Genomic DNA, 15,034 nt, shown 5'->3' with positions numbered 1-15,034 from the left:
GAAAACTGGTGAAGGGTGGCAGTGTTGCAGGCTTTCCCACCATAGAGAAAACACTCACCCAGGATTCTCACACTCAGGGTTCTGAAACAGTTAAATGTCCTTCACCTGCTGTGTGGATTAATTTAAAGAGAGATGAAAAAAGGTCACAAAAGCTATTGCAAGGTGTGTTGCAGGTCAAAATAATATGTAAGCTGCTCAGTGTAACCAGCTTGTTGATTTTTGCCCTCCAGGTCTTCCAGAGCTTGTCAGAAAATTGACATAGCTCAAGTCTAATGCTGAGCTTTGCATTTGGATGTCTATTTGGTCTGATGGACCGTGTGTGTAGCAGGTACTTGTGGGCTGAACTTTTTCAGGAGGCTCAAGAGAACCACTTACTGTACCTAAAATTAGATATTTTCTTGCTCAGCTGTTGAGCTTCAGGGCAGTCTGTTTTATACAGTAAAGAAGAATTTGTATTTTTCTACGATATCTGATTTTTGGTCATCTGAGGAAGTACTCACTTTTACTGATCAAAAGGTGTTGTGTCATCGCAGATGTAGGTCGGGCTTGACAGAGTCATAATAACTAGCATTCAGAAACAAATCTGGAGTCAAGCATGCTGAGAAAGAGCAGATTGACAGGCTTCTGGTACTACAGGCCATGAGTTATTACACCTCTACAGTATCTACAAAGGTTGTGGTGATGATCTGACTGGGAAATTTTCTAGGTAAATATAGAGACACGTGTTTTCTCTTCAACTTTGCTTCTTCCTTAGAGGCTGCTTCTTTCATTTCTGTGTGTGGCCATGGTCAAATTTTTGCTCCCTTTCAAATTTGAGGGATAGAGCAGGGATCAAAGCAGCTGAATGAAGGCTTCTCAGAACTTCTTTCTTCCAGCAAAGCATACAAAGTGAAGGGTAGTGTCCAGGATTAGATCTGATGCCTGTTGGCCAAAAGCTGCCATGAAAGAAGCTGGTTCAGGCAAGCCGAGTGGAGTCTGTCTTGATCGCAGCCTCAGTACTTACGTTCTTCAACTGTATCGAATTTTGGCAGTGTTCTGTGAGATTTATTTCTTTGTTGATACTGACCATAAATTGAAATACCCCAAACTATCCTAGAGTAGCTGAAAAAGGGAAGAACCCTTGTGAGAAACGTGTTCCTGCTGACCTGCACTCTCCTTTTGTGGGCAACAACAGCCAGGGTTATCTCATCATCTCATACAATGAAGCAACATTTCAGTCAGCTACCCTTCTCTTTCTACCCATGGCAGATCCAAGGTTCTCACATTTGAGATCAAGTTAACTTTAGAATATAAGAGCTTTTCCCCATTTTCTGAATTCCCAATCACTGTTACTGTCTTCTGTCAATGGGCCAGGTAGAGCAAGTAGTTTATAAATTCCAGAGTTAATCTTGAATTTCTTCCTCCCGAGTCAGTCTCTTCCTTTACAGTCTTTCCATGTAAACTGCCAGAACTTTAAATAATGGCAAGAGGGCAATGCCTCTTTATCCTGGATGAGAATCCAGCCTGATACGTATCATGCCCACCTTTGTCCCCTGGTGACCTAGTGATCTAATCCCACCTTGCTTCTTATTACACTTTGTCATCAGCTAGTGCTTTAGCTAGCCCTTAACCTTTCCCCATATCAGAGCTGTCTGTGAATTCTGTGCTTTTGCACAAATGAACAGTAAGTCTTTCTGTTTTCTCCCCTGGCATATATATGTTAATCGTTAAGATTGTGAAACATGGCAGGTTATATATTGAGAATGAACATTTCACACTCTTGTTCTGGCTCATGTGTATTTTGCTCCTTGTCAGCATGCTGGTGCCTTGGGATTCTGGAGTGTAAAGTAGTGACTTCAGTGCCTGAAGAGCTGGCATTCTGCATCTCCTTTTTGTTTCCATGGTTGCAAGCAGTAATTTTGCAATTTGAGGATGGAGGTAAGAGCATTGCATTGTCTTGTAAATTTTTGTTGTACTCCTTTTGATATGTAATTGTGTAATGGCTCTCTGAAGGAGTCACTCCAAAACTATACTCAAAAATACATCTCCAGAATAGATTGAAAGATGGGAGTACTTACAAATGCTCTTTCATATAGTTTCAAAAGATTGTGGTTTTCAGGGATAAATGTTGATGGTCTTACTACCTTACTGATGAGCTCAGTTTTTCAAATCATTTCCATCGCACCATTCATATGAAACGGAGGTAGATTCCTGTGTCTGTTTCCATTAGATTCTTCCAATAAAATTGTGACTTCGTAATTGTCAGGTCGGCATGTTGTTTGAATGACTTCCTGATTTATATGTTTGGCCAGATTACTTGAGACAGGTTGGAATTATTAAAAACTACTGAGCTGGCAAGTTTCTTACATGCTGTCACTGAACCTTCAGCTGAAAGGTTTGCTCTTAACACAAGAACTAAATAACATGCTTACTTGTTTTTATGCGAAGAAGTGCTATCTCAGTCTTACAAGACATGTTTAAGTACTGAGCTAAGAAGCAAATGCCTGCAGGATCACTCCATAATCACTGATTAATGTAGATACTTACTGCTTTGTAGTGTTTTACTGAAAAGGGTTGATAATTAGCTACCTGCCTTTGAAAAAAATCTTGGTATTGTTTTGTATATGATTTAAAATATTTGGAAATTTCGGATGGGCCATTAGCTGTGTAGACAGCGAGATCCATGAGTGGATTCCTGATCCTGCACAGGGAAGTCACTGTTCGGTTTGGATCTTCATCTACTTTTTTTCCAGCAAAGTGCAATTATAACTTTAAATATATTAAAATTAATTCTGAAAAGAAGACAAGCTCATGGTTAGGATCTGATTGTTTTTTGTATATGAATACACCCATATTAATACAGAGAGAAAGAGATTGTATGTGTCTGTTGTGTTCAATCTGTGTACCAGTGGACTAGATGATCAAGTGATATGCTTCATCTACAGATTATCTAGAAAGGTGGTGTTTCATTACTGAGGCTGACTAGCCAGAAGGATCTGCATGCTATGGCAACCACAACTGTTTTTAAGTGATAATAATAACTCATTCAGCAGTGAGGTAAAGCTACACAGAAAAAGAAAAAAAATGAAAGAACGAGCACCCTGCAGCAATTTGAGATGAAGCAACAGAGAAAGAAATCAGTGTCTGTAACCATCTGCAAGCCATGGTTCAGAACAGTAACCTTATACTTCTTTGGAAATAAATCAGCTTTATTTAGAATAGTTCTTTTGTGCTAATCAATTTAATTAATTAAATGGCTCTATCTTAGATCTTGAGTCTACTCACATCTGATTTCTGTTGCCTCTGTCTCCTCTTCGTCTGCAAACAATCACAGGTGACAATGTAAAAATAGAAATATCCTAAGAGATTTTTGAGATCCTGTGTTATTCTTGAGGGTACCTTTTTTCATTTCCATCCATCTGCTTATCTTTCTTTATAACTGGATTAAGCAGCTGAATCTTTAACTGCTTTCTTTTGGGACCTGCCATATTTGATCAAATCTTTCCCTAGTAGGTTTCTTGATGCTCGCCATTTGATAGCCTTTCTGTCTTTCTGTGGCTTTTTTGGCAGTGTCCTTTCTGAGACTGGTCACACTTCCAGTAACTTTCCTCTTACTTTACCCTATTTTGTTTTCTTAGTAAACTAAACTAATGCAGGTTGTAGGTTGGTTTTAGCAAGTTTTTCACTGGTCTTGGAATTTTATGCTGTTTTTTTTTTTTTTAAATTAAGCTCCACATAAGCACATTTGCTCTTGTCTAACCAGTTTTGTTCAGTTCCAGTTGGTCTTCCCAGCTGTTACCAGTCTTTCAGAGTTCAAATCTAGATTTTTTTTTTCATTTAAGTTTTGTAAATACATGTTTAGCATTTTTAATCAGTTTGATTATACAATAGGTTTAGCACAAGCTTAACCTAAAGGCTACCTTAAAAAAAAACCTAACTAACTGTGGCTTTATTTTTAAGGTCTTGTACATATTCCTGGGTTTAATCATTCCAGTAGTCAGAAAGCTTCTGGCTACATCTGTAAGCATTTAGTCTACATGTTTTGCTAATTGTTTATACTGTAATTTGTTCTTAGCATCTGTTTTTATTTGGGGTGTCTAGATAGCTGTCCAGGCTTCTGTCTGTCAGCCTCTTCAGGAGCTATTGCTGCTTTAATTACTTCCTGAAAACTAGTGAAAAATATAAAAATTCTTGCATTTTTAATAAACAGATACTCCGTATATGCTAGTGTGGATTTAGGAGTTCCCTTAACATTGTCTCAAATCTCTACTTTTGTTTTTATTCCCAGTTTAGTTTATTCTCTGTCCTGTGCTGTATTGAGTCATGCTAAAAATATCTTCATTAGACTGCCATTGATGTACAACAGGGCATTCAGGCATGCTGTCTGCATTCTATGATAACTTTGCTTTAATTTAGTAAGTATGTAGGAAATTTAAAACAAAAATAAAGTTAAATTATATTTCGATGTGTTCTTTTCCAGGATTCTCAAATAATTACACTCATTTTGCTTGTTACTTTTATTTGGATTTGCCTTTTAATTTTTAACTCACTTTGTTATCCTCTTGGAAATTATTTTAAAATTCCAGACTCCTTACTTAATATATATTTTGTGACTGACTGAACTGCATTTTTGCAGAACTGCCATTTAAGAACTTTTGAAGAATTTTTAAATCAGATTGTTACATAACACATCAGCTAATCTTTATAACAGCATTTTAATGAAATATTGGGTTGGAGGAAAAATTGGTTTGCCATCTCTCTGTTTGATAGTTTAAAACCAGCCAGACTCACTGACTAGCCACACGCCTTCATTTTGTTTTCCAGCCTTGTAAATATTTCCACATTCCATCTGTGATGTCTAGTCCATGCATGAATAAAATATGAAGTAATTTAATAACACATATTATGTGAGGGGGTGCTGTTTATTCTCAGACTTGAAATGAGACATTTTTAAATCACACACTGAAACCTCTTGGGTTTTTCTTACTTATTCAGAGGCCTGTCTTTGAGGCTGTGGTGTACAAATATGTTTCATTCTCTCTAATATGGAAAAAAAAGTATTGTTTTTTTACTTTTATTTATTTTTCTATGTATTCTTGGAAAGAATGTGGAGGAGAAAAGAGGAGCTAGCTCTCACTTTTTTTCTTGTCTTTGAACTAATGGAGACGATGATACAAAACCCATGGGCCATTCCAATAGGTATTAGCCTCATAGGAGCTTGCATCCAACAGGTAGCTGAGGTTGGATTGTAGAAAGGTAACTGAAAGTCTCTGTAGTCCTTTACTTCAAGACACCTTTTAGGGTGTGGGTTACAACTCAGATGAGGGATAATGGCAATATCTTAATAGCTTTGTTTCCTTATCAGCTAAAACCTCTGTGCCAACGTAACAGGTTGATATCACAAGGCCATGAGGGTTTACATTGCAGTACATATTCACATGTAAGTTTGAAGCTATGTTATTTGCTCTACATTCAACAAATTGCAGAGCTCCAGCTGTGCAACCATGTACTGTGCCAGGATGAAGTTCTGGGCCCATGTTTCAGTTTAGTGTAAGACAACTCTCTAGATATATCCTTACATGGTAGTCTGTGTGGTAGCATTTCCGTAAGCATCCAATGTCTGTGAAAACATCAGTGTAACACAGTAGTGGCATAAGCTCACCCATGCACCTTGCTGTCTATTTGGTCTCATAATTCCTCCCATTCACAAGTGAATAAAAATTGTAGCTATGCCTTAGCCATGATAGCTATTAGCATGCAATTTGTGTTCAAAATTTGAAATAAATGGGTAGCATTTAGTTCTAACACTGACTTTCGTTTCACTTCAAATAATGACAATACAGTTAAAATTGGTGTTTGGCTAGTCATTACTAAGGATGCTTTTTCTTGAATCATAACATAGTGCCTCTGACAGTGAGAAATGGACACGAGAACAGTTTGTATCTATTATTTTTAACAGCCTGACAGTTAACATATATTCTATATTTATGTGCAAATGAGATACGAATATTAAAGGAGGTATTAAAATAAATAACTTGGCTTCTTTATTTGTAAGTGCTTTACTCTCAGGAAAAAGGACACCATCATTCCAGATGATGACCTGTGTTTTGTTGATTAGAGTGCTGTAGGTTTCCTTGCAGAAATAATTATTAGGCAAGCCTTCTTGAGCATGTTTGTACCTTGCATTTTCCCTTTTCTCCCTCCTTGATTATAATTTTCTGTCAGAGACCAGATTGCTCAACAGACTACTAGACATTTGAAAATCAAAATCAGATATAGCAAACTATGATCCTGCATTACTTTGTATGAAAATACCACATTCCTTTATATGAAAATGACATACTGCAGTAAACTCAACAGGACTTACTTTTAGTTTTTCAAATATCAATTTTTTCCAGCTTATATTCGTATCTAGGCATTTGTTCAATATGTTGCCATAGAATATTTTAAGTAAATATTTTCAATAATAACTTTCCATGAAGGTAGTGTCTTCAAAAATCTCTTCATTTTCCATTGTCAAGTGAAAAATAATTTGTAGGTATAGATAAGTATATTTGCAAGTTCCTGCTGGGCTGTTAGGTTTCATTTTAGTACATGATTTGTACACACTTTTCCTTGGAAAATTTAGAGTATGTGATACATGAAGGATATAATGGGAGTTGTGGTTTATGGAAAACAGAGTCTCTGGAATCGTCTTAAAATTCAGTTTTATTGTATGCATATAACTAAAACCATCTGTGTGACTTGCTGTTAGTAATATTGTTTGGACAGCCCTAAATCAAATCCTGAATGAGCAAGGTATGCAAAGCAGATTTATACTGGTACCCTTCAGGTTAAACCCACTGATGTCCAGTCTTTTTTCTGTGTTGGTATAACAAGTATTAGCAAGAGGTAAGTTTGTGCTAGCTGTCCTTGTTTCACCAAGATCTATCTTCTCCAAACAGGCCTATGTTTACAGAAACCAAAGTGAAAATAGCATATGAACAGCATAAACAGACCACGGTCAAAATAGTTGTACATTTGCATAACTATGTGGTATTTAAAGCAACCACTAGCTTGCTTTCATAGAGTTTACTACTAGCTTTTCCTTAAGAGTCTGTCCTCTTCAGGCATCTCTCAAGAAGTGGAAGGGTTTGATTCTAAATAGCATCGGTTTTACACGGCAGTAGAAAACAAGTTTAACTGTCTTGTTACAGTTTTTGATAAATGGACATTGACATGGACTACGAAAGACCCAACGTTGAAACTATCAAGTGTGTGGTGGTTGGAGATAATGCAGTGGGAAAGACTCGTCTAATTTGCGCAAGAGCTTGCAATACAACCTTGACTCAGTATCAGCTGCTGGCAACTCACGTACCAACTGTCTGGGCCATTGATCAGTATCGTGTCTGCCAAGAGGTAAGGACTGCAGGTGTACAAAATATGGAGCGCATGCTGTGAGGTTGTACTATTATTTATTGGCCAGCCTGCCTTTGTCAGGATGCAGCAATGAACTCACAAGTATTTTATGCGCAGTCTCTACTGCAGCCATGGTCTGGTATGCATCTCCCCACATCTCTCATTCCAAAGTAGCTTTTTTTATCAAGCCTATTTTTAGGAAGATGCATATTCTGCCTATAAAAAATAAAAATTTATAAAATAAAAAAACCATATGTGGTAGACATATATGTGATAGACTCTTGATCTAACATGCTTTGAATTTTCTTACAGGATGATTTAGAAATTTACTCGTTTCATGGAGGGAAAGAGAATGTTATATGTGTTCTGTTCTAGGTCCTAGAACGCTCAAGAGATGTTGTGGATGAAGTGAGTGTTTCTCTCAGGCTATGGGATACATTTGGGGACCACCACAAAGACAGGCGCTTTGCTTATGGAAGGTAAATTGATCCAAGCAAAATTCTAAGTAATACTTGTAGTAAAATTTTAGGGCTGAAAGAATCTACAAATCTTAATTTTGAAAAGCAAGGACTTAAAAACAATCAAGGGTATTCATATTCCTGCCTGCTGCAAAGAGGATTATCTGCTGCAAGGATTAAAAAGATATAAATATTTAAAAAGCAGCATAGTTTTACTACACTACATTTTCTTGAACAGCCTGCTAAGCTCTGCCAACAATGGTTGTCCTATTTCAAATTTTAAAGAACATTCCCCAAAATAAGACTGCAGTTTTACAAAATTAAACATCAGCATTCCCTGCCTGTATAAGCAGTGTATGATATAGTTGCCCAACAAGCAGCTACAAGGAGAGATGTCGGGAAACATCACTCTTATTCAATTAAATATGTATTTTATTAAGACCTGTAATGTTGAATGGGCAGCTAACCCCTTGAGAGCAGAGCCAATTTCATGACAAGTGATGCTTTTCTGTATTTTCTTAATTAAAGCTGAGGAAAGAAGTTTTTTCTTCTATAAATATCAAGTGTCTGCCAGTGAATAGATTAACCCTGGAAATTAAAAAAAAAAAGAAGTAATCTAGGTCTTTCCAGCATGTATAACTTCTGCATAGTTTCAACAAGAACTGAAGCCAGTGATAGTTTTTCTGTTTTGTTTAATGGTAATTAGATCTAGCCTTGTGGAAGTACAAACAGCAGAACAGCTTTGTAACGGGCATTTGAATGCATATATCATGTGAGCAGATTAGCTGCATCGGGCAAATATTTAGTTGAGGATGGATTTTGGTCAGATATTTTTGTAACTGACATTTGAGCGAGGTCTTCATCCTTACGCTTTTTTTTTACCTTCTTGAACTTTTTTATATCCTCTTATCTGCTTCAGTCTCTGCAGCTTATCAAACTTCCATAGACCTCCATGTTCAGCTGGATAAAAATTTGGATTTTTTTTTTTTTTTCCAGCTGGGAATGCCCACTGTAGGGTGTCTGTCCAAGCTGCTGTAATGTACCATCTTACTCTTTTCCTTTGCTCTGTACTATTTGATGAAACAAGTGACTTGGAGTGATGCCAGTGTTTTCTATTCTCTACCCCTTAGAACCACTGGAGAGGGTTCTGTTGCTTGAACCCAGTGGTTAAATTTTCACACTGCACAGCTCTGTATGGCAAACCCTCCTTTGTGGCACAGCTCTGTGCTAGTTTATTTTCACAACATCATGAATTACTTTGACTTTTGTATCAGAACCTATAGCAACACGTGGGTATACAACCTGTACCATTTGTAAATCAGCTTTGAGAGTGAGGAAAGTTACTGACTTTAAGGTAATATTTGCTTTAATATTTAGGGCTACTTTAGTATGTGAATAGGTACTCTTTTACCTTTAGGCAGAATATGAACCCTACTTCGATAAAAACAGATGTACCTTAATGTTTTCACTAGCTGTTCCTCTGTGATATGGCTTCCTGATAATTCTGCAACAGATACTGTGTCACTGAGAAGATTACTAGAGATTAGGAGGACAAAATCAGGCATGTTTTGAGCTCTGATCCCACATTTACTGGTAGGACAGTAGAGGGGGGAAGCAACATACTTAGATTCTAATCCTGCAAATGCCAGGGAGAACATGTATAACTTGAGATTTCATGGGATTAAGCATATGAACACAGTGATTCACCTGCGATATGAGCAGAACTGAGCCTGTGTAACATAAGGTTTGCTATACCTTGATTAACTTAAAAAGGCTGTTCTGGATACCCGCTGTTGTGTTTTTCTGCAAGTCTTAATGAAGAAAGTAACTGAAATTCTAAAGGAACTAGTTTATAAATAGAAATTTAGTTGTCAAATTTACTAATTGTAAAGCACTGATTAGGTACTTTATTGTTTTGAAACGTATTGTTTCATTTAAAAGTAACTGTTCAGTATTTTATCTATTTTAGCATTTTAAAAAGAGATTTCCAGTTTTGAATGTTCACATTTATAGGAATTGATTTTAAATCACTTCTATACATTGAACTACCGTCTACTCATAGCTGAGTCAGATCTTGCAGTACAGTGGAAGGCATATTTTACGCCAAATTGCTCAAGGCTACGCCTACATGTGCCCCACATTTCCGATTGTCTGAAGGATCATATAATAATACAACCCTTTGGTTCTCTTCAAATTTTTTTTATGCATCTGCACTTGTGTGCAGGGGAAGTTTTATTTCAGCCAGGACTTCTAATTGTCCCAAACTTGATGTAACAAGAACCAGCAGGTCATTAATTCGCCTGCTGCTCATTGGAAAAGATGTTCCATGCAGTTTGAGAAAATGTTTCATGAATAGATTATGCTATAGATGACAGGGTGAACAGTTCATAGGACTTGCAGCAACGATAAATCCTTCCCAATTCTTTATTTTTCACAGAAATGTGAAAGGATGACAAACAAAATGTGCTTTCCACTATTTTTGTGACAGAGAGAAACATTTGAATGCCACTGAGGATGGAATAGTTAATGTTTCTGCTGCCATCCTTTAAAATGGGACTATGGAAAGTGAGATCCAGCCTGCATTCTACAGTGTGGTGTTTAGTTTAATAATAAAAATCCTCTGAGAGCTTTGGGAAATGGCTTCTGACAGCTTAAGGGAGGGAGAGCGATGTGGCTGGAAGAAATTGTGGAAATACTTGTTGCAGTTTTGTAGCATATGTTTTGGTTTTTTGGTTTGGTTTTTGTTGGGTTTTTTTCCCTTTAAACTAAAGCATGTGCTTTAGTTTTGGAAGTTTCTTGTTCAGTTCTGCTTAGGCACTATGTGATGCCAAACAGTCATTTGTTGATATTGTCTCACAAGGTTTCATCTGAGGAAAAATCACTCCAAAACACTGTAAAATGACAATGTCTTTGTTGCGACTGGCATACTGATTTCCATCTCCTAGTCACCTCTTTGTTTAATAACGATCTAGTCTCAGTGCTATTGTATTCTGTGAGCCTGCAAATTAAGTGGAAGCTTCATATAAAGCTCAAGTTGTTATTACATACTAGTTTCTCTGGGAGGCACTAAATTGCATGTGTAAAAACATGAAAAGAATTTGCATTTCAGCTTGTCAGGGTTTACTATGCTCTGTCCTCCTGTCCAATCTGGTTTTGAATGAGCGTGTCAGCATACTGTGTTCAAACTAATTCTAAAAGCAAAATGCAAAAAAGACTGGCTTTCACTTTTTTCTTTTGCATCCTCTTTTAGTTTTTTCAGGTGAATATGTTTGACTACAGTTTGACTAATATCCTGTGTATCCTGGTTTTTTTATACATGCAGCTCTAGTATGTGTAAACATGAGTACAAATCTGCAAAGAGTTAGTTCAGTCCCAATCAAATATTTATTCTCAATAGCAGGGATGTGGTTTGTCAGCTAATTCAGACAGGATGATTTATTTACTTGCAACTTAAATACGAGCTGTAGACCAAACAAAATCTGTTCGTACAGCATGGACAGAAAACAGCTTTTGCCTCGTGACTTACAAATCTGAATGAGCCTTGATGTGAGACTGCTGACAGAGCCTTTTAAAATATGTTTAGAGTATTTCCTCTATTGTGAATGGATTTCATAAGCCTTGTGGGTATTGTATGTACACAGAGGAGCACATGCATTCATCTTTTTCTGTGTGATTACAATTCCTTTAACCAGTTACTTCAATGTAATTGAATCCATAGAAATAGACCTTCTGAATGCTACTAAAAAAGGTAAATGAGAATAGGAGTTTCTCCCTGGTATTTGAAGACTTCCACCGTTCTCTTTACAGCTGTTTTATTTTCTGTTTCTTTTTACTATAGGACAATGATAATGTTTCTATTAAGCGAACAAACCAAACATGTAGCTTTGATGTAAAATTGTATCTGCATTCAGCAAATCCAGTGAGATTTGGGTGAGCTGGGTGTCTTTGCAGATTTACTTGGTTTGCCTTTAGTTAAATCAGTGCCTTTTGTCACTCCCTGTCTGTGCCTAGGCAGAGAATCATCCAGCAGCTCCTTTTTTCAGAAAAGGTCCGAGATTTCAGAAGTACTTTGAATAAAAGCCCATATTTTCCCTCACAGTCTTGATATCCCTGTTTTATGTTACAATAATTCTCTGTCTTTCACATGCCTTACGAGCCATTTAGTGGCATGGGTTGGAGGGAATCATCAGACCTGTCTTCACAGCAGTAGCATTTAACAGACACAAGACAGTCCTTTCCTTTGTTAGCAAAGAGTCAGCTGATGAGTCAGTTGTTTCCAGATGTCTCTAACTTGGCTGCTTCCTTTTGATATGTTTTGCTGCAACAAAAAGCAATATGCAGTATCATTGAATCATCTTCCATCATGATCCCATCTACTTTACAGTGGTTTATAAGCTACTCAGGTTCTTCATGAAGAAATCCTGAAGAACTCCTGTAAAAACCTTTTTTTTTATTATTTGCTATGATTTTTTTTCTCTTTTGAGTTTCACTCAGATCAGCCCCAAGAAAGACTACAATGAGCAAAGAACTTCACAGAGAGACAGCTTTTTTATTCTGATGTGGTGTGTGTATGCACTAGGGTTTTTTTGTTCTTTCATTAGCTGCATTGATAGTTGAGGCTTTTTCAGTCAGTTTATGGAAAGTATACGGTTTATATACTTAAACCGCTGAAATCTTATCTGCATCCCACCATGGTTTCAGGTTGTGAGTAGAAAGAGGTTGCTATGGAATTGCTGTTTGGAATTCTTCCTTCCTCTAAAAGGTATGTGCCAAACAATTGTTGGTGCAGTCTGAGCCTCGGCTTGATGCGTATCTGTCTGTACTAGAGAAACCTGTAATGCTTTGAGCCTTCACTGACTGGAGTGAAAAAGAACATATCGTATGTTATTTGCGGTATTACATCATTTTCCATTTTTCCTTGCTCTTCTAAGTTAGTGGTGAAGTGGCTGGATAGAAGGAGGGTGTTTGGGTTCTATACTAAAAGGCTAAAAGGCAACTTCAAAATCTTTTGGAAACGCTAAACCTGGGAAGCGACTTTCCATCAAAGTCTCGATCTTAGTGAATTATTTCCTTGTGAATAGATGCTAGGTAGATTTCTTGAGTCATTTTCTACTCCAAGAATCTCAGTATTTCAGTCTGGATTTCTTCATATGTATGTCAGAATATGGAAACCACTCTGCACAGCCAGATATAGCTGTTAAAAACTGTTATCAATAACTCTGTGACATCAACTTGCCAGTTAGAATTTCTTGGCTGTTTTTGTTGCTGTTTGTTGTTTGGAATGGGTTTTTTCGGTGGGGTTTGGTTGGGTTTGTTTGTTTTTTTAACAAAAAAAGGTGGAGGCAGCCGGTTTTGGTGCTAGCCTGAAGAAAGCAAGAAATATGAAAATCCATATTTTCTGCCCAGAGAAAGAGATGCATTTAGCATCTGTTAATGTTTTCATGTGTTCTGTGGCTTCAGAAGACAGTCTTGTACTGGGTGCAAACAAAACCCTATCATTTTTCATTCTCTGGATTTTTACCTCACTTTTGTCTCTGGCTTCCTAGCTCTGTGTTCTTCATCAAAGCTTGCAAAGAATCATGGTTTTACTGAATTCTGGGACCTAACCTTGGATCTTCCTTTTTCTTTCTTTATTTTTTTTTTTAATCCTTACATCCCTCCCTACCCTCAAATAGTTTTTGGGTTTTTTTTTTCCAAACATGGTGTTTGAAATGATGTTTTAACTTGAGCTGTTCTTACTTCTTTTAACTCAGTATGATTTTCTGATTTATCATTGATCATAGGGGGTGGGGCTGGGAGTAGAGGAAGGGTTCATTTCTTCCTGTGTTTGTTTTTCTGCAGTATCTTTGAATGTTAGTTGGTTCTCTGTGGTGAGATAACGTGTAGTTCTCATCTGTAAGCTGCCTTCTTACAGTGACAGAAAATAAGCTCAAAAAGCCCACCTTTCCCTTTTTCTGGTTTCTCCATTGTTTTATGAATTTATTTCACATTATTTTGTTTTCCTGACTGCTGTCTGGAATCAGCAGTCAGCTGATATGTCTTACAAAAACGTTTTTAGCTATAATCATATCAGGCCCTTTGTATGATACTGTGAGTTTTGGTGTTCTCCCTGGGTTGGTGTGTTCCAGCTAGCCCTGTACCTTCTCTTTCTCTGTCATTTTCTTTTGTCCTTCTTCATTGATCTGGTGTTTAGGCTTTCTGTGTTACTTTTATAAACCCCTGCTTTGCATGTCATATGCAGAATATTTCAGTATTTCACCCTCAATTAACTATCTCTAGAATTCTGTTTATCATAGCATTTTTGTTCCTGCGTTAGAAATGCAGTAATTGAGATCTCTGCTCCAGGGGAGGGACAAAGGCATGTATTGGTATGTTATGGTGGATGTGTATACTGCAAACATACCTGATTCCAAAGAGAGTTTTATTGAGTCTACTGACAAAATTTGGCCCAGAATCGTGCATGGGTACCTTGCAGGCAGCCTGTTTCAATTGCAGAGTTCTAATTAGCACTAAGATGGAATTTTTGCATATGTAAATGCTGAACCAGAATTATGGTGAATTCACTTCTTAGAGCCAGCAGTAAAATGAATCAAATTCCAAGAATGTGTAAGCAGTCCTTTACATTATTAAAAAAATAAAAATAAAAAAAATTCCTCTTGTTATGTTTTTCCACAGGACCTCACCATTCTTTTTAGCACTATTTCTGGTCAGGTATTTGTACAATAAGAGTAGTTCTTACAAGTTTCTGCAATGGAAAATAAAATATTTTAATCATTCTTTGTGATATCAAAACAGTTTTTATCATTGTCTGTAAATCCACCACTGGTTTCCCATGAGTACTTCAAAGGAAATAGAAGAGATTTTAAAATGCTTAACATTTAAGAATGATGTATTGTTTGTAAAGGATGTTTGGGAAAACTCCACTTTTGAAGCACAATCTTGAAATATGAAATTTTCTAAAGGTATCCTCATCTTCTTTCTGTTACTGTTGTTTCCTACTAAAAATGATGTTACAGAAATTATAGAAATGGATCTGCATGCTACTCACTACAAAATCTGAATATATTTCAGGGCATTTTGACAGCTTCGCACATTACACCAGTGCTTAAGAAGCTTCACAGCTGTTGGTAAAGTATAGAACTAATTGATTCTCCTGCTCACATCCAGGGCACTGCATGGTCTTGCCCTGCCTTACCTGG

At 36.9% G+C, this 15,034-nt stretch overlaps 1 protein-coding gene across 17 annotated transcripts in view; it reads left to right on the top strand.

Moving 5' to 3' along the window:
- Positions 1-15,034, top strand: part of RHOBTB1 (Rho related BTB domain containing 1) — a 74,829-nt gene that overhangs the window by 23,770 nt on the left and 36,025 nt on the right. For 12 of the 17 annotated variants that reach the window (XR_010610767.1, XR_010610765.1, XR_010610768.1 and 9 more), the window contains 2 exons: positions 7,176-7,377; positions 7,753-7,856. The exons of 1 other annotated variant lie outside the window; for it this stretch is intronic. Coding sequence is in view for 10 of the 16 variants with exons in the window: in XM_065670868.1 (XP_065526940.1) it covers positions 7,186-7,377; positions 7,753-7,856 (296 nt within the window). In the remaining 6 variants the exon portion in view is untranslated. Of the gene's footprint in view, positions 1-1,794; positions 1,918-7,175; positions 7,378-7,752; positions 7,857-14,922; positions 14,963-15,034 lie in introns of those variants that run through there. 4 more of the 17 variants (XM_065670862.1, XM_065670865.1, XM_065670864.1 and 1 more) reach the window with 2 other exon arrangements.

This window comes from Lathamus discolor, chromosome 3 (genome assembly GCF_037157495.1).
Source record: "Lathamus discolor isolate bLatDis1 chromosome 3, bLatDis1.hap1, whole genome shotgun sequence".
Taxonomy (NCBI): domain Eukaryota; kingdom Metazoa; phylum Chordata; class Aves; order Psittaciformes; family Psittacidae; genus Lathamus; species Lathamus discolor.
This window is presented reverse-complemented; position numbering and strand designations above follow the sequence as displayed.